The 19,712-nt window shown below is 42.9% G+C and overlaps 1 protein-coding gene and 1 long non-coding RNA gene across 5 annotated transcripts in view; one reads left to right on the top strand and one right to left on the bottom strand.

Moving 5' to 3' along the window:
• Window positions 1-8,579, bottom strand: part of RPS6KA6 (ribosomal protein S6 kinase A6) — a 63,520-nt gene extending 54,941 nt beyond the window's left edge. For 2 of the 3 annotated variants that reach the window (XR_014521287.1, XM_083484707.1), the window contains exon 1: window positions 7,819-8,579. Coding sequence is in view for 1 of the 3 variants with exons in the window: in XM_083484707.1 (XP_083340833.1) it covers window positions 7,819-7,989 (171 nt within the window). In the remaining 2 variants the exon portion in view is untranslated. Of the gene's footprint in view, window positions 1-7,778 lie in introns of all 3 variants that reach the window. The other variant, XM_083484709.1, reaches the window with a different exon arrangement.
• Window positions 6,591-14,506, top strand: LOC310698123. Of its 2 annotated transcripts, none has more exons than XR_014521341.1 (3): window positions 6,591-7,370; window positions 10,168-10,248; window positions 14,306-14,506. It is a non-coding gene; the product is annotated as an uncharacterized lncRNA (long non-coding RNA). The 2 variants fall into 2 exon arrangements; XR_014521342.1 differs by lacking the exon at window positions 6,591-7,370 and adding an exon at window positions 7,473-7,655.
• Window positions 14,507-19,712: the final 5,206 nt, after the last annotated feature.

Here is a 19,712-nt window from a genome sequence, read left to right as displayed (position 1 = left end):
TCATTGAGGCTTTCAAAGGTGCTTCCCCTGGCTTTAATCGACCAATACCTGGGATAGCACTGTGGCTCCCAGCCAGAGGGAATAAGTGAGGTAGTTTGCCTCTTGCTGCTTGTATAGGGGCAACTAATGCTTGCTCTAATATTCACCTATGATGCTGCAGCAACTTTTTCCCAATCTAGTCTAACTTTAGTCAAATTAATTTTTTCAGCATTTAATGAATTTAAAAGTTGGCAATAGAAGTGGCTGCCCTTTTCCCCCTTCTTCCTCTGGAACTTATTGTAAATATAAATGTCATAATATTTTGGAAAACTATCTGTAAATAACAAATTACAAATCTAGTAAATAAGATATATAGAAGGTTGAACTGTGAAATGATAGGTTTCAAAGATCAAATACCACCTTTCAAATCCCTTTAAACACTATGCTTTTCAGTGGATTTATTTCACACATTCAGCTGCAAGTCCTCATCTTGAGCTATCAAGTAAATGTTCATGCACATGTGAGACATCGGCCTATAACCATAATAGAAGTGTAAAAGATACACAGTACCTTACCAGTGTCCGTACTGTCACTGTTTAAAAGCAGAAGGTAAATAAATATGAAAAAAAGATTTATTTCCCTTTAAAAATATTTCCTCATTTATCCAGAATTCTTTAATTCAGCCCTCATTTTTAATTCAGCCCTTAATTTCAAAAGAGGGCAAATGAACTCTAAAATTACAGCACCTAAGTAAATTTCCAAATATAGAGTTATTACTATTAGACATTTGACACTATGATTGTAAGAGATATAAATTCCTAAAAGTTCTCTTGCGCACACAGAGTACTCTTTGGAAAGTACAACTTTGCCAGGGATGTTCACCATAACTGTGATCTGTTTTGGTGAACTGTGAACCAAGATAAATGAGAACAGTTTCATAAAATTAATCTAAGCAAAGACCATTGTAAAAAGGCTACTAGAAGAATTTATTTCTATCACATAATGAATATAGGGACAAAGTTGATAATCCAAAGATGCGCTCTTCTTTCTCACCAATTCAACAATAAGAACACACACAAAAGAGGCATTGAGCTGGCAAAGCAACAGAAAATGCAAGGTTCAATTCATATTCATGACAATATTTGCTGTCTCCAAATCCAACAGCATTGTCCTAAGTAAACATCCTTTTTGTTATGGCTGAATAATTTCATTTCAGGCTACAATGTTAATCTGGCATTTGACTTCCTCATAAACTTCAAAGAGTGAAGAATGCATTTCCCACGTACAATTCTAATTTTTAGAAAGTATAAAATAAAAGAAACTGAAATTTTAAGTCTTGCCTTAATAACTAAACCAAACTAAACCAAAAAGCGCTCCCTCTCTCTCATGCACACACATCAATTTTACATTTTAAATGCATAATCCTGTCTAACCCCCCCCCCACACACACACATACACCTCCAGAATATTACAGGAGGAGCAGTTCCTGTAACAGCACCCACATACCAAATGTGCAACTACTTGTAAAGCTCCATTAATTGTCCAACAGTGATGTCTGAGAATGGACACTGAAAATGTTGCATGTGTACCAAGTTTACAAATATACCATAACTATCTACAGCTACCTGCAAAACTCCATTACTTGTATGATAGCATCTGAGAATGGACACTGAAAATGTTACAAGTGAATCTTAATCTGTGCTCTGTTAACAAATATACTGTAACTGATTTCAGACATTTCACAATTTTAGCACAGATTCAAAAGAGATGTCATCTGTTTCTTTCTGTGTCATACATGTATCTGTTCAACATAAAATTAAGAATCAGACTAATAAATTATTTCTAGATTGACTACTTTTAAACCAATGTTAATTTCAAAACATTTCTGGTAGTTTTGATAGTATGCAGAACCTGTACGACAATAGCTGAAGATCCATAAGATTAATTTGATTTACATTTAAATCCTTGATTTTAAAGCAACTAACAATTTGTGGAATATTGACAAGTATTTTTTAGCATTTAATCTAAAACTCCCAGATTTGTACATAGTAGTAGCCCCATACTCCTAGTACTTCACTGAAAAATGATCCATTATAAGCGATCTTCTAGCAGGTACCAGTTGGTACCTTTCAAATACAGTGGTGCCCCACAAGACGAATGCCTCGCAAGACGGAAAACCCGCTAGACGAAAGGGTTTTCCGTTTTTGAGCTCCTTCGCAAGACGATTTTCCCTATGGGCTTGCTTTGCAAGACAAAAACGTCTTGCAAGTGTTCCGATTTTTTTCCGCTCCCCCCCCTTTTCTAAGCTGCTAAGCCGCTAATAGCCTTTTAGCCGCTAATCCGCTAAGTCTTTAATAGCCGCTAAGCCTTTAATAGCCGCTAAACCGCTAATCTGCTAAGCCGCTAATAGGGTTGCTTCGCAAGACGAAAAAACCGCTAGACGAAGAGACTCGCGGAACGGATTAATTTCGTCTTGCGAGGCACCACTGTAGTAAGCAGGATAGTGAAGTTGGAGTGGGGGGGAGACAGGAGGTACTGCGGAAGCAGCACCTGTTTATGCATGAACATTCTACTAGATTTCTGGGTAGGGGAATACAGTGGTACCTCGGTTTACAAACTTGATCCATTCCGGAAGTCCGTTCTTAAACCGAAACCATTCTTAAACCAAGGCACACTTTCCCTAATGAGGCCTCCTGCTGCGGGACCCTCCCACTGTTCAGATTCCGATCTTAGCCCGAGGTAAAGTTCTCAAAATGGGACGCTATTTCTGGTTTTGCGGAGTTTGTAAACTGAATCATTCTTAAATCGGACTGTCTTAAACCGAGGTACCACTGTAAATTAAAACCATGGTTTTCCAAAGACAGATTTCACCAGGAAGACACAGTATTTAAGACATGCTTAGGATAGAGGCAAGCTTTTCCTACTGCAAAGTTTTGTCATCAGCTATACCCCCACTGTTCCAACTTTCAGAGTAGATCATAGTGTACCAGAAAAAAATATGGGGGGGGGGGAGCAAGAGCTAGAGGGGCACAACCCTTGCCCACAGAAGTTTCATGCTTTTGCTTCTAGGCGTTGTTGCCACTGCTTAGAAGCCCTGCTTGGCAACTGGATCCTTTGCACATTAGTGTAATGTGTAATTTGGCCCTACACCTGACAAGGTTCAGTGGAGTTTACTTCCACATATGCATAGGATTGCAACGTTAGGAGACAGTAATGACTACCGGAGGTGTGACATGCGTGTTAGTTTTTTGTTCAAATAAGTAACTTAATGAGTTACTTTAGAAGAAGAGGAGTTTGGATTTGATATCCCACTTCATCACTACCTTAAGGAGTCTCAAAGCGGCTAACAATCTCCTTTCCCTTCCACCCCCACAACAAACAATCTGCGAGGTGAGTGAGGCTGAGAGACTTCAGAGAAGTGCAACTAGCCCAATGTCACCCAGCAGCTGCATGTGGAGGAGCGGGGATGCAAACCCAGTTCACCAGATTACAAGTCTACTGCTCTTAACCACTACACCACACTGGCACCTAACAATATGCTACTTTGCACACAGGTTCTTTAAAAGAAGGCTAAAGTTGTTGTTTTTAAACAAATGCTGCTATGTTGTATTTTAACAATTTTGAGTATAAACACCAATCTTGTTTTTATTTAGATACTCAATAATGAATTTTATTATAGTATTTTCCTAAATTACTAGGGCACATACACCATGAGGGGAGTGGGTGGCGCTGTGATTTAAAGCACTGAGCCTCTTGGGCTTGCTGATCAGAAGGTCGGTGGTTTGAATCGCATGATGGGGTGATCTCCTGTTGCTTTGTCCCAGCTTCTGCTAAGCTAGCAGTTCGAAAGCACACTAGTACAAGCAGATAAATAGGTATCATTGAGGCGGGAACGTATACGGTGTTTTCGCATGCACTGGCACTCGTCATGGTGTACTGTTGTGCGAGAAGCAGTTTAGTTATGCTGGCCACATGACTCGGAAAGCTGTCTGCGGACAAATGCCGACTCCCTCGGCCTAAAAAGTGAGAAGAGCGCCCACAACACCATAGTTGCCTTTGGCTGGACTTGACCATCCTGGGGTCCTTGATCTTTACCTTTTTTTACAGACCATGATTAAGGATTCAATCACAGAAATATTTCAAAGTGTATACTGCTATAATAGAGAATTGCACAGCAATTACAGTGCTCAGGAACAGCACTATGGACACATAAACAGCAAAGGTATAAAACACTAAGGATACAATCCTGCACAGTCATGCTGCTTAAATCCCACTGATTTCAATCCTATGCACACTTACTTTAGAGTTCAGCCCCATAATCTGTATGACTTACTTCCATGTATAGAATCTGGTGTTATTTAAAACTTCCTACCTCACAGAGTAATAAACTTTCAATTTATAGTCTAATACATTTACAACATAAAAAAATATCATCTTGAGCAATGAATGAGTTCTTCTAATAGAAGTGGACCAATAAAAACACTTGAAGAACAACCAGAGACTAGTCTGACCAGTTTTTGAAACAGTATTTAGATAAGAATGTTCATTAACATAGCATATAAATTTGCATTTAAGGCCTATTTTTTTATTTATTAAATTTATATACTGCTCTGCATCCGATCTCAGGGCTGTTCACAAGATAAAAATACAGGATAAAAGAACAAAATAAATACCGTATTTTTCGCTCTATAACACGCACCCGACCATAACACGCACATAGTTTTTAGAGGAGGAAAATCCGTAGGCATTCCGTCCATAACACGCACAGACATTTCCCCTTACTTTTTAGAAGGAAAAAAGTGAGTGTTATGGTGCAAAAAATACGGTAGTTAAAACAAAAACAAAACAATAACCCCCCTACAAACAGATATATTCAACTCTCTTCTGCCAATCTCAGGAACATGGGGTCTAGCACAAAGTTTCTATATTCAATGGTATTCTGTACTAGAATATTATTACTTGCACAATGTGATTTTTTTTTAACTCACACTATGCACTCAATTTCCAGCAATAGCTACATTAGGACTAAGGAGATTCCAAAAGCTGCTGCTTATTTTTTTACCATGAAACTGCTGAGTATCTTTTTTTTCAAAAAAGTGTTCCGACATTGTTGAAACTATCAATTTTAATGCATCTAGAATGTTTGTTTAATGACACTTCTGATGGTGCCTGGGACAAAGGGAAAAGTCAGTCAGACTGCTAAAATTAAGCCACTGAAAGCCAAACAAAAGCCATTCTGACAAAAGCTGTTACAACTGGTAGAATGTAAAAGATCCTGACATCAAACAGTATTTGATAACATCCTGGCAATGGTAGTATACGATATAGAAGTTGGGCATACCACTTTACAGAGAACATTTTATTCATCTCAACAATACTTTGAAGACTCTAACCTTGTACAGTGGTACCACAGGTTAAGAACTTAATTCATTCTGGAGGTCCGTTCTTAACCTGAAACTATTCTTGAAACCTGCAGCACTTTAACTAATGGGGCCTCCCGCTGCCACCGCACCACAATTTCTGTTCTCATCATGAAGCAAAGTTCTTAACCCGAGGTACTATTTCTGGGTTAGCGGACTCTGTAACCTGAAGCTTCTGTAACCTGAAGCGTCTGTAACCCGAGGTACCACTGTACAAGCTGTTTTCCATAATAAATGAGCCCTTGAGAGAATAAAAGGTTTACCAGCTTCTCCTTGGCTTAGAAACAGTTACTACATAGGTTCTTAGATCCTCTAAGGACAAATAAGGCTCAAAGTGCAGGTGGTTTATAAGGATAAAGAAGCTGCAAGATGGGACAACTGAATGACTTTTAAGCTGAACCAGTCTTAAAGAGATGTTTAAGGAGTGGGGGCTTGTTTTGAGTGAAGCTTGGGGTGGGGGGTCAAGACTATGTTTAAGAACACATGATGCAGAACCCTTGCTGAAGCTATGCAGGTCTAAGTCTAATGCACTGCCTCATTGCGAGGCCATCTGGGACCCCCAGAGCTCTATTAACACAGTAATAAATATAGTGAATTGTATTTGAGGTGCTTGAAAGTAGTAAAGCAAAATCAGCTAAGCCAAAAACAGCATGACATCTTCCAAAGCAGATACATCCAGAAAGGGTCATTAGTAATTCCTTATTTTTATTGCTAAGTTTTGCAGAACATTCCTTATGTCTGTTCCCAATTTATGTAGTTGACAGATGTCACCACACCTCTTGTTTTTAAAATGGAATGTTAGCATCACTCCGGTAGGACTGATACAGGAAATATGGCAGGAATCTATAGGTCATTAGGGCTACTTAGAGGAGACACCTCAAGGGCAAAGAGCAGCAGGCTCTTTTGAGAAGTTCAAACAAAATTTGTGGAATGGAAAGGACAATTTGGAACCTTTCAGAATTAGGATATTAGATGCAAACCATAGCAAGATATTTCAAATTCAAAATAGTTCATCTTCTTAAGTCAACAAACACTGAAGCAAAGAGGAGTAACTCACTACTGCACCATGGTGCCAAATATGTTTTAATGCTGAAGTAAAAGAGGTAATTTTTGTGAGAGTAAAGTATTAGTTAAGTAAGAACGAACTCAAGAGTCAGTGCCTTGTTGTGAAGGGGAGACAGCTAGCAGGGTAGAGGAAGGATGCATCAGACCTTGATGTCTGGGATTAACTACCAGGAGAACTAGGGTGAACAAAGTAGGAAGTGGTTGTTAATAAAAATAGATGGAGATGGATATAGAAGTGTAGAATGGAGGCACCTGGCAACTGTTTAGAACAGAGCATCTTTAGGACGCAGAGGTTAATTTGTCAAGGTAAGGATGAAAGACAAACAGATGTGGACAGGATCTGCCTTGGAGAGGAATCTATCTGGTAAAAGTACTTCAGTGAAAAAAAAGTGAAACCTGAGGCAGCAATAGGTAGATGGACAAGAAGAAAATGATAAGGCAATACTTTTTTTGAAAACCAAGTGGTTGTAGAAAGGGGGGGACAGTTTTCATAGACTTTTGGGTCTCACTGGATCCTGTGCAGTAAAAGAACAGAGACCTGGAATTCGGAGCTAGAGAAGATCGAAAAGATAAACAAAAGGGAACAGCTTTCCGTTTCAGGATTCCCTTGCATTCCACTGCGTAAAGTAAGTTAGCTCTAAAATTCCCGTTCTCTGATGGGGCTGCTAAATCGACTTTTGAATAAGTCGAGGTTCTCAGTCCTCTCAGAGGGGCAAGGGCAATTAGCAAGGCCGGAGTTAGTGAAAGGGAAAGAGAAGGTGCCAGCCAAGACGGCAGGAAAACGGGCGAGCGGAGGATGCGCGCAAAGAAGAGATAAGAGAATGACAGCGCAAGTTCAGCTGTTGATGGATGGAGGAATCTATAGAGGACTGACATGATGGAGAGGGACAGGTCAGAATAACGAAGGTATTGAAAATAAATAAGGGGGCGGCAGGTAAGCAAGCAAAAGGCAAGTTGAAGGACCAGGTGGAGTCAAGGAAGATAGGGGGGGTGGCATGAAAGATACCGTAGGGAACGCATGAAAACGGGGTGGGAGGTGTCGATTTGGTGTCACGAAACTCCTCTCACGACCCCGGCCGCCCCTCCCCCGCCGGCTCCTTCTCCCTCAGACCCCTCCGGAACCGGTTCCCGCATCCCTGCGGGGAGAGGAGGAGACGAAGCACCGAGGGATGGGAGAACAGCGGCAAGCCGGTACTTTCCCCTCCGCCTCCCTCACTGCCCACCACCGGCAGCGCCACGCACGCCCCCTCCTCTTAAGCCGGCGCTGCCTCTGCCTGCCGCCCGCCCGCCCGATCCCCCCTCAGAACCTTTTACCTCAAGTTCCCTCAGAAAACCCAGCCCGGGACTCCCTCACCTCTCCGCCTGGGCTGCTGCTGCTGCTGCCGCCGCCTCCTCCTCCTCCGCCGGAGATCTCCATGAGGCCGGCGGCGGCAGGAGGCGGGGGCGGAGGAGGGCAGGAGGAGGGCTCCGCTTCGGGCTCAGGCTGAGGCTCCTCCGCGCCCTCCGGCGGCGCGAAGGGCACCATGACTGTGTGGCGGCGGCGGCGGCGGCGGCGGCGGCTGTCGTCGTCGTCGTCCTGGTGGCGGCCGCCGCGCTCCTCCTCCACCTCCGCCTCCTCCGCCTCTCCTCCTCGTTCTCGCCCAAGCGGCGCCGCGGCGGGCAGGGACGGGGCAGCCGTTCATGCTCTTCCCCTCCCCTCGTGCTGAGGGGACGGGAAGGAGGAGGAGGGGGAGGGAGAAAGGAGGGAGCTTCGCCCTCCCTCGCTCGCTCGCCTTTCCCCTAGTCAGCCGAAGCCTCCAAGGCTGTTGCGGTTTCGCTCATCGCTCCCAGCCTTTCCATGCAGTGGCCCGTCGAGGAGGAGGAGCTGCTGCTGCTGCTGCTGCTACCCGGGCAGGCGGGGGCGGCTCCGTGTTACGCCGACCTCCCCTCCTCCTCCTCCTCCTCCTAACATGGCGGGAGGAGAAGGCCGTCGCTAAACCGGCGTCTCTGCTTTGGTGGGCTGTTGGGTGAGGGAGGAGTGATGTCAGGCCCGGGTAGAGGAGAATTCCCCCTGCGGGAGGGGGGAGTTGCAAGCATCACGCGTAGGGTGGTGGGAGGGGGTGAGAAGGTAGAGTTGGGGAGGGAGGGGGAGGTGTGGCGTCAGCGATTGCGTGGGCTCGGGGAAAGGTGACGTCGGTGGCGATGACGTCGGCACCCGCCGCTTTTCCACCGCCACCCATCTCGTCTTCCTCTCTCTCCCCCCCCCCCCACCGCCCCACCACCGAAATGTGCAATGCTGCTCGGATCAGAGGAGGGAGAGAGATTTGGCTGTTTTAAATAATAAAGGCTATTTTATACTCGAGATGAGTTTTGGGTTGGGTGAAAGGGGTAGCGGGGGGGGGGAGCGACAGGCAAGTAGTGGAAGAACCAATTTCCTTTTTTTAAAAAAAAATTAAATAAATAAATCCAGATGCTATTCAGACAGTCGTGCTGCTGTTGCAACTGAAGCACCCTGAAAGGCTGGTGCCGCACAGTAAACCGGTTAGGGCTGCAGCTCCAAACGTTTGCTTCCACCCCCCTTCAATGTTCCATTTAGTTATTTCGTGGAATTTGCATACCTCTTGACTAAGAAGAAGAAACCTCAAAGCGGTTTACAAAAAGAATAAAACAATAACATCAATAAAACAGCTGCGACATATTAAAAGAGTGATTAAAAAATAGCTATAAGCTAAGGACCAACCAAGTTAAAACACACCAACGTGCTACATATTTGGGCAGGCTTGCCTAAACAAGAATGTTGGGTTTTGTGTTGTTGTTTTTTTAAAAAAACGCTGGCTTCAAAAAGAGTACAGTGAAGGCACCTGTCTGACGTCAGTAAGTGCTGCCACACGTAAGGTGGATTTCTTACAAGTGCAGAATGGGTATTATGTGGCACCTGTAGCAGTGCCAGTTCCACAGATCAAAGCAAGTCAGGTATATGGTGTAAGGCAATCTCACACGTAAGCTGCTCCCAAGTTGTTAAAGGTTTTACATACTTGAACTTGGCCCAGTAGCAAGTCAACAACCAGTATAGTTCTCTGAGCACAGGCATTATATGCTGACAAGGTCTCACTCCTGCCAGCAGTTGTGCCACAGCCTTCTGGATCAAGTGCAAAGGAAGCCCCATATGGAGCACATTGTTGTAATCCAATCTTGGATGTAAGCAATGCATGAACTACTGTGGCCAAGCTTTCCCAGTCCAAGGTGCTTCTAGCCTCTGAGGCTGCCTTGGTCTCCAGTGACAAAACTCGATCCAGGCAAACCCCCAGACTGTCAACCTGCTCCTTCAAGGGAAGTGCAACCCTATCCAGAAAAGGCAATTGACCAATTTCTCAGACATGGGAACCACTCACCCACAGTGCCTCTGTCTTGCCAGGATTCAAGTTCAGCTTATTTTTCCTCATCCATCTCATCACTGTCTCCAAGCACTGGTCTAGGTACTGCATGGCTTCTCCCTGTTCAGATGCTCACTATGCTCCAAAAAGTGGCCTAAATTATATTGAATGAATGCACTTACTAGAGAATGTGCTTACCAGGTCCCAGTGAACACAGGAAGCAGATCCTGTAAAATTAAGTTGCAACAAGAGTCTTTGACGATTTTGTAGTCTTAAGACAACTACCTCTCTGAAGTAAAAAGTGATGGGTGAAAAGATATATGCAAACTGGGACCTTTCTTCCACACCAGGTTTCAAGGACCTGCTTCTAAGAATGTTCAGAGTGCCTTTCTCCAACACTAAGGCCTGTGTACCTTACTGCTGATTGCAAGGTGGGTAACCAGTAAGACACTGGGCTTAGCGCCACATGCAAAGTTCAGTTTTTGCCACACCATATTATCCCTATCTCCATAAGCTCTTGAAGGGAAATGTGATGTATCACAAGACAAATTTTGTATGCACTGGTTGAAGATATGCACTGGTTGGCTGAAAGTTGGCGGAATAATATTTATATAATACTTACCCCCAAATGCTCAAAGAGTATCACATGAATTCTGATAGTTATTGTTAGAACATCCCTGCAATGTGAGTTACTATTATTATCTTTGCCATATTGGGGGTGGGAAAGGTTTAGTGACAGCAGGCATACAACTAACTCATTCTTCTTTAGTAAAGTAGATTCAAAGCTATTTAGAACTTAAAAGTTAAGAACCAGTACCTTGAATTGTGCCTGAAACTGAATAAGCGTACAATGTAATTCTTTATGAATTGATCTAGTAATATGCATCCTGCTATCCACACCAGGCAGAATTCAGCTTCAAGAATGCTGAAGTTTCTAAGTCATCTTCAAGGGCAGCCCCACATATAATTTACCACAGCAGTACAAATGGAAGACTAACAGGGCTGGAAGACTCACCATAGATAGCTAGGCTATCCCTAACCAGGAATGGCTACAACTGGGCAAATTAACCTAAGCTGGTAAAAGGGACTTAGAACCACTTGAGGTTTCATTAACAGAGCTGGATCAAGGAGTATTCCCAGACTGTGCACCTGCTCTTTCAGAGGGAGTGCCAAAACATTCAGAACAGGAAAAACAGCAAGCTCCCAGACCTGAGAACCACCTACCCACAGCACCTTAATCTTGTCAGGATTCAGCATCAGTTTCTTGGCCCTTATCCAGCCCTTTACCTAATCCAGACAACAGTTCTGAAATCCTTTGAGATGTTTGTAGGCTGTCAACTTCCCACACACCTCTCCCTGGCATTTTCCCCTTTTCTTTTCTTCAGCCTTCCAACCTTTTGCCATCGCATTCATCCTGCTCGTCTCCACCTCTTGCTTATAATATATTTGCTTTTGGGTGAAAGGCAGTGGTTGCGGCAGAGCAACTGCAAATGTTCTTGGGCAGTACTAATTATCTGGGATTAGCGCACATTTTGGGACTGAACAAGCCTTGATCTCCCTGATAGATTTCCTTTATGAAAAGCAACCCTGTGTTACTCAATCTTTAAGTGGTGTTTGATACCATTAACCATTGTGTCCTGGACCAGTTGTTCAGGATTGCTATCAGAATCACTGTATTACTTCAATTCCTGTCTGTGCTGCTGAGTCCAAAGAGCACTGGCAGAATGCTCCTTGGTGGCTGTCATTGTGCTATGGGGTTCTGCAGGGCACTATTTTGTCCCCAGTGCTATTTAGCATCTAAATAATTGAGTCAGGAGCAGTCATTCAGAGTTTTGGAGCACAGTGTCATCAGTACTCTGATGACACACAGCTCTGTTTCTCCATAACATCTTAATCAGGACTGGCTGTGCAAGCTCTGGACCAATGCCTGAATGCAGTGAAGGACTGGACAAGAGCCAATAAATTAAAATGAGAATCATAGAATTGTAGAGTTTGAAGGGCCCACACGGATCATCTATTCTAACCCTCTGCAATGCAGAAATCTTTTACTCAACATGGGGCACAAACCTACGACCTTGAGATTAAGAGTCTCATGTTCTACTGAATTTATGTTTTGCACCACATTGATAATTTATATGCAGGGGCTATCTATAAATATTTCAAATAATTAATAAATAACTATTTAGCTAAAATTACTCAATGCCTACATCATTTCCCATGTTAGATACTAGAGTATTGGTCCAACAAGTAGATTAGGACCCACACATGGTCTGATTTATGGTGGGTCTCATCTGTTGTGCTAGATTTCTGTTGGTTTTTTTAAGAGCAGCAGGAAGGGAGAGTGCTCTTATGCTTGAATCCTGCATGTGGGTTTTCCACAGGCATCTGATCAGCCACTGTGAAAACAGATGGGCCATTGGCCTGATCCAGCAGGCTCTTCTTATGTTCTTATCAACATTAAGATGAAATCTTTAAAAGGTTGGTGTTTACTACTCTGGATGCTTTATAGTAAGCCTTATAAAGCCTATTCTCAATCCTTTGTAATGACTCTTCCTGAGCTGAGATGCCCTGTAATCAAGGCCAAGTTTGCCTTTGGATGTGTGAAAATGCAAGCAATGTAGAGAGGTGTATGTTTTCCAGAGATGTGCATTCTGCAGATTTTCACACTTCTGACTGTGCATTCCCTTTCTCTGAATATTGCGGTCTCTTGTTAGGCTTCCCACATTTGCATTTGTAGGTATCTGTAGATGTGTGCAGCCAACCATGACTTCGCAAAGTAATATGATAAGGGCCCAAAGATGCAAATCCCTAGTTTTCAATTGAGGCATGGCTAGGCTTCAGCAAAAATTTTAGCACCATTCCTATGATTAATTCTCTCTCCCACCATTTCCTGTGACATAACAGAGGAAACAGGCACTGCAGCCACTTGTTTGGGCATCTGGCTTAGCTTCTTTGTAGGAGCTAAAAGGTGTAGGAGAAACAGTATTTATTCCTCCTGCCCATGCCATTTCCTTGAAACAATCTGTGCCCAGTGACCTTAAAAACTCATGCTTGGGTGACTAACTGGAAATACCTAATGCAAGGCAGGGACTGTTTTGGGCAGATTTGCACAAATACTATGTTTGTACCACATTTGTGATGGTACACACTATACAAACAGGGCTCCTCCAGTCCAGATGACCATTCATTATGATTCACTTACACAGTGATTAGACTATGTCCAGTCTTTACTGAGCATTCATTCTGATTTTGTAGGTGGTAGTTACACGACAATGAATATTCATCCTGGTTTCCTTGCAGGTGTTTACACGTGTTCCCATTGATTATTTGTTTTCCCCACACTTTTCAGTATTTGCACATTATTTTCCTAATAGCAAAAGTCATTAAAAGTCATCATCTGAGGCCCTCCTTCATGTGCCTCCTCTGAGAGAGATCTAGAGGATAGCAATAAGAGAATGGACATTTTCTGCAGTGGCACCCTGTTTGTGGAATGCTCTACCCAGGGGGGTTCACCTTTAGGCACCTGGCAAAAACATTCCTCTCCTCCCAGGTCTTTGGCTAATTAAACAATCTATGACCTTTTACACTATGGGGGACGTTATTTTTGTTTGTTATTATGGTATGTATTTTGTGTGTTTTTTATTGTAACAAATCTTTGGATGAAAGGCAGCATAGAAATTTAATAAATAATAATAAGAATATTAAGAAATGGATTTGTTTCATTAGGAATGCAGAGCATTGAATCCAGTTTAATTGTACAAGCTTAAATTTCCAGTATGCACTTGAATCTAATAATAATAATGAGAGTCATATGTAAAACATTTATTTCTGCTCTCCACTGTTTCCCAGCTACAAACAGGGACACACTTCTGTGCTTTACCTAACACATAATATTTTCCCCTATCCCCCTTCAGCCCCATCAAGGCACTCTATTTTTAGGGCTACAGTGCTTAGTATATCACTGTAATTTGTTAGACTAAAAGCATCTTTCCTCAATTAATCAAGTAGAAATTGCCCTGATTCAGTGCACATGTGTATGTGTGTGTTATGAAAACCTAAAAAACTACCACAGAAATTCCAGAGGATTACCAACAACTAAATGTTACTCAAAGTAGTTCCACTGAAATTAGTGGAACTAAATTACTTGTGTTCATTAATTTCAATGGGTAAATTCTGAGGAGGGCTAACATTGGATATAAGCTAGCTAGATAGGAAAACTGAAGATAATAAGCATCATTTTCTCTTTTGTCTTATATAGGAAGGAATGTGCCTTTTGAGATTATGCCTGCTATAACTCACACATGCATCATTTTAAAACAAAGAATGCATGTTTTTGGCATCATACATATATTTGTTTCCTTATGCAAGTTTAATTGACTACAGCTCATACAATCAAATGATTAAATGTCTTTAATGTTCTCTACCTGTTGTATTTACCGTATATTTTGCTGCCATTGTGCTGTCCTTACCTGTGTACTCCACTTTCAGTGGAGAGGCATCACCAGCTTCTGGGGGATCTCATTCTACCTAGCTGCTGCCAGGAGGGTCACTGCTGCTGAGTTGGAAAGGGAACTGGAGGTGCAAATGAGTGCTGGAGGACAAAAGGGGCTGCGACACACAGATGATCCTGGGAGGTTTTCCAAGCAAAAAACAAGAAACTTAGTTGATTTCAACAAGAGAGGAGGGGTTTGAAGGTGAGTAGCTTTCCTTGGATTTTCAGTTGTGTGTGGTTTTTTGGAAGCCAATCAAAAGATGTTCTGTAAGACACACTCTCTCTCTCTCTCTCTCTCTCTCTATATATATATATATATATATATATATATATGAAATAGGTGAAGGCAAGACATTTGCACATTCCAGAGGTCCCAGGTTTCTGAACAGCAGGTGTGGTGAACCACTCCCTTGTTCATGACAATGAAGAGATTGTGGTGGGTAATGTTCTCTCATTGGATTTTGTCCTCTGAAGTCAAGTTGCTGCATAAATGCTCTGCTTGTTTACAAGCAAAACAAAATAGCAAAACAAGCAAAACAAAACTGTGTGAGCCAAGGTAGCAGGGCAATACCTGGCAACACCTGCTTACAGACAGACCTCAAAATTTCATGGAAATGTTGCCCTTTAAGATTGGCTCTACCAACGCACATTCAAGGGTGTCTTGATAGTTTTGCTTTCATATGGCATCACTTGTGACTTTAGAGCATCACAGAAAAAGCTAGCAAGTGAAGAAAAAACAAAGCACTTGGGTCTGTCATTTCCCCCTCCCTATTTTTTTGTAACATTGGCAAGAATGATGGAACAATCTGGTCCACCACATGGTTCAGGAGAAGATTCTCTCTCTCTTGTTCAAAGGCAGTGTTCACATTTGTAAATCTGGGTACAGGCTCCAGGCTGTTGTAGCGTTGTTTATCTGAAAATGTTGGGAAGAACTACATGTTTTATTCAACTAACCATAATAATACACTGTAACACAGCTATGTGATTCTAAAAGAGAATTGCAGTTCATGGGTGCTGATATATCTGCCTTCATGTAGTCATATCACAAATGGCAATATGAGTTGTTTTAGCAAAATATATATGGTGACTTCTTCTGAAGTTTAGAAATTAGGACAGAATGTTGTTTGTTTTGCAGCAGAATTTGGCAGGTTGCAAGAAAACTCAACCTAGAACTCAAAACAATCATGGGTGTAGGTCATTGGACTTTGGGACACAAGTATCACAGGTGGAGATAACCAGCAAGCCAAGTAAACCATGACCAGTAACCCAAAAATAAACCTTGGTTTCTGCTCATTGTTTGGTGAGAAACAAACCACAAGCACTGGTTCAGATATAATGGTAAGCAAGCCTATGAGTTGCTTGCTTGCTTGCTTGCTTGCTTGCTTGTTTATTACATTCATGTCCTACCTTTTTCTCCAAGGAGCTCAAGGGGGCATACATGGTTCTCCTCCTCCTCATTTAAGCTTCACAACAACCCTGTTAGGCTGAGAGGCAGTGACTGGCACAAGGTCACCCAATGAGCTTTATGGCTGAGGAGGGATTTTAACCCTGGTCTCCCAAGTCATAGTCTAACATTCTAACCACTGCACCACACTAGCTTTCATTGTGTCATAATCTGGGGAGAAGCATAGGAGCCAGCTCCTGGAGGCCCCCACAATAAAATATTTGTGGTGGCTGGGCCCCCACACAGTTGGTGGGCATTCCCATTCAAATAGTGTGTGTGCACTGTGCGATGTGATCAATTTTGCAGGGCGGGGCTTATCTGGGCCCCCACAATATTTTATTCAAGTTGGCACCCCTGGGAGGAAGTGAACCTGGCACTAGTCATAAGCGGCGCACACCCACCCACCCCACTGCTCATTCTCTAAATATTTCCCAGCCTTATGCTACAGGGAAGACCTCAAAAGCAGTTAATTCTAAAGCAACAACATTTCCCATATTTTCCATGATGAATTACTGTCCATTGGCACATGTATTGGCCTGTATTCAAGTAACTAATCTCTCTTCTGGCCAAACAAAGCACTTTCCCACTAATATTTTTACCACTGTCAATTCATCTACAATCACATTAAAGGTTAAATTGTTGTCCATCTGGATGTTGTCCTTTATAGGACTTTCCTGCCTTGTGCGGCTGGCAAATTTCAATATGTCCAGATCATGGGTATCCTTAAATCTACTGGCAGTTCTGCAAAAGGTCCTTTCTTCGTCTCCTTCCCACTCTTGACATAGATTGGAAGGAGCTAACTCCTTCTATCATACAAATTGCTAATCAAAGGTCTCCAGAGATATGATCAAGAGGGTCAATCCTTTCAGACTGTCTGCCAGTAATTCCCTTTCCACCTCTTCCCGGCCCAACCCAGTCACAGAACAGCTGTTGTATGAAACAAATAAAATCAAACAATGAAACATATCCTCCAAGTGGCCCTATTTTCCAGGGACAGTCCTAGATTTGCCCCCCCCCCCCGAGCAAAGGAAATAAGTAACTATACTACCTTTAGAAGACATATGAAGACAGCCCTGTGAAGAGAAGGTTTTAATGTTTAATGTTCTATTATGCTGTGGGTTAAACCACAGAGCCTAGGACTTGCCGATCAGGTTGGTGGTTCGAATCCCCGCAACGGGGAGAGTTCCCATTGCTCAGTCCCTGCTCCTGCCAATCTAGCAGTTCAAAAGCAAGTCAAAGTGCAAGTAGATAAATAGGTACCGCTCCGGCGGGAAGGTAAACGGCGTTTCCATGCGCTGCTCTGGTTCACCAGAAGCTGCGTAGTCATGCTGGCCACATGACCCGGAAGCTGTACGCCGGCTCCCTCGGCCAATAAAGCGAGATGAGCGCCGCAACCCCAGAGTCAGTCACGACTGGACCTAATAGTCAGGGGTCCCTTTACCTTTTACTATATGTTTGAAGCTGCCCAGAGTGGCTGGGGCAATCCAGTCAGATGGGCTGGGTATATATAAATAAATAAGTATTATTCCATTATGGAATAAGACACCCCTATTTTCATTGGATAAATGTTGGAGGGTATGATGAAGCGTCCACAAATAATATAGGGATCAGCCCCTACCTTAGATTTATTTATCCATTTAACAAAATTTATATACTGCTTGACTGCAACAAAACCACTAAGTGGTTTGGAGGATATAGTGAAACTATAAATAAAAACAGTAAAATCAAGTAATTAAAAATATTTTTAAAATAATTAAAATCAGCAGTAAACTACAAAGGGAAGAGAAGTAGGATAGCGTATGGAAGGGACTTTGCTATGCAGTTATGAATTTCTGGTTTTCCTTTGCTTGTTCCAAATCCGGGCTGTACGTAGACACGGACTGGAGTGCATGAACAGCAGCCAATTTGCTTTGAGATGTGCCGTTTTTCGTTCCATTTTTAAATTATCCATTATGAGACAAGCCTTTAGTGCTATTTGCCCTCGCACTTGATGCTACATTATGAGGTGAAATAATTGTAAGTGCACTTTTGCTATATCACCTTCATTATAACAGCTAATCCATACTACTCCCCAGCTCAAATGTTATTGTTCTGTTAACTGGTTTCCTATCAGAGAAAGTGGAGAGAAAAATCATTTTAGATAGACCACTCATTTTAGACTGATTGCTTTGTTTCTCAACAACCTTGGTTTATTAGCAGTGTGCTTGTTGAGTTTTAAATGAGAACCACTCTCTCTCAAAACAACATGGTAGAAAATGTTCTCTTTGCAATGTCATGATATTGCTATGAATTGTTAGACTTGTTGCTGACTTTCTTTGTGTAACTTAACAATGAGTTCTGATTGCATGCTATTACTGGTGGCTGGCAGGAGGGCATGGAAAGCTAAATGATAGGAGGGATGAGAAACAAAATTCAGCAGTCCTTACTGATAATAGGCACCACAGAGTTAATAATTTGTCACTGCACTCTGCCTCTGGTGCCACTTTTAAGAGCATGGGCCAACCTTAAAATTTTCTGAATAGACTGAGACCTAGAGAAGACAGGGTCCTAGTAGGAAGTGAAAAGATTAGGCAGCTGGCTAATTAGGGACCAGAGAGAAGATCAGCAGGGGAAAGCCATGCCACAGGTTGCTATTTTATCTCTATGGGAATTAAACATTTAAATGAAGCTGTTGGGAGGGGTCATTAGAAGGTCTGGGGTAAGGTGCCATCATTATGCTGATGATACTCAGCTCTGTTCCTCCCCAACAACTAAATCAGAAGAGGCTGTGCAGTGCCTGGATGCAGTGTTGTGAATGAAGAAAAATAAACTGGAGGTAATGAAATGCAGTCTACTGATGTTTCAAATAAATAAACAAATGGGAGTAATGGAAAGGATCAACAAAAGAAAGGGGCAAATGCACGCACATGTGTGTGTGGACTCTGAAAGGTTAGGGGGTCTAAAATGGGAAATTTGCAGCCAGGTGGCCCAATGTATAAATAAAAATTAGTGGGGTGGGAATTGTTTTGAATTAACTAGAAGAAGCTTTCATTGCAGGTGCCTAGAAAATATACAGGTTTTACAAAGGGTGTTCTCTTTCATGGAGAGCACGTGTTGCAGTGGGGGCCGACAGGACACTCCAAAGTTGTGGGGCGGGCTAATTGATCGTTGGCCACTGTTGTGATTGGGCTTCCCTTGTCGTTGGGACGAAGTTAATGATGTCATTTGTTGATTGACAGCCAGAAATGCTAAAACTCCCTGCAGGAGGCGTAGAGCTTCCTCTTTTCGCTCCGTGCATCAGATTGCCCGCCCCCCCGCCCTATATTTAGGGTTGTTCGCATTGACCTTGCTATGCCTGTCATGGGGTCGTCTGCTCTTGGGGCAGGGGCCCGGTAGGAATTTTGTCAATCTGGCTGATTGGCTGGGGCCATTTGGTTTTTGCCTACTGCGTAGCAAATCCTCACAACTTGTAAGGTTGCGGTTAGGCATTGGTTTATGGTTTGGTTGGTTGAGGGGCATGGATTGGCTGTGCCTGCCCCTCCAATGCTGCTGCTGCAAGGGATTCCGTTAAAGGAATACAGGGGCTCACTATTGCTTTTGTCCAACCCTGTCAAGGGGATAGGGCCACGCAAGAGCCCCTGGTTGCATTTGGGGAGGGCTGAGGGCAGGTTCCCTGCTCCGTTGCTACCCCCAAGTGTATTCCCCTTTTCTGACTTTCGCAGGCGTGCAGAATGTCAGTCTGTCCCCCATGGTGGGGGCAGATAGTCGCAACCAATGCCTAAGCAACCACTCACATTTTTGTATTTTAATAAAGTTGTGGCCAAAAATTATGCCAAAAACCTTAAACAAAATTTCTGTGTGATGTGTGAGTTATTTGGGGTGACCCTGGGGACCTCGACATGCAAGCTGCTGTTATGACATAGAGTTCCATACATCTGCATAATTTACCGAAATTGCTTTCTCTCTTTTTTCATAATGAA

Source organism: Podarcis liolepis, assembly GCF_965112155.1.
Source record: "Podarcis liolepis genome assembly, chromosome: Z".
Lineage (NCBI taxonomy): Eukaryota > Metazoa > Chordata > Lepidosauria > Squamata > Lacertidae > Podarcis > Podarcis liolepis.
Note: the sequence above shows the minus strand (reverse complement) of the source record. Positions and strands in the feature narration are given on the sequence as shown.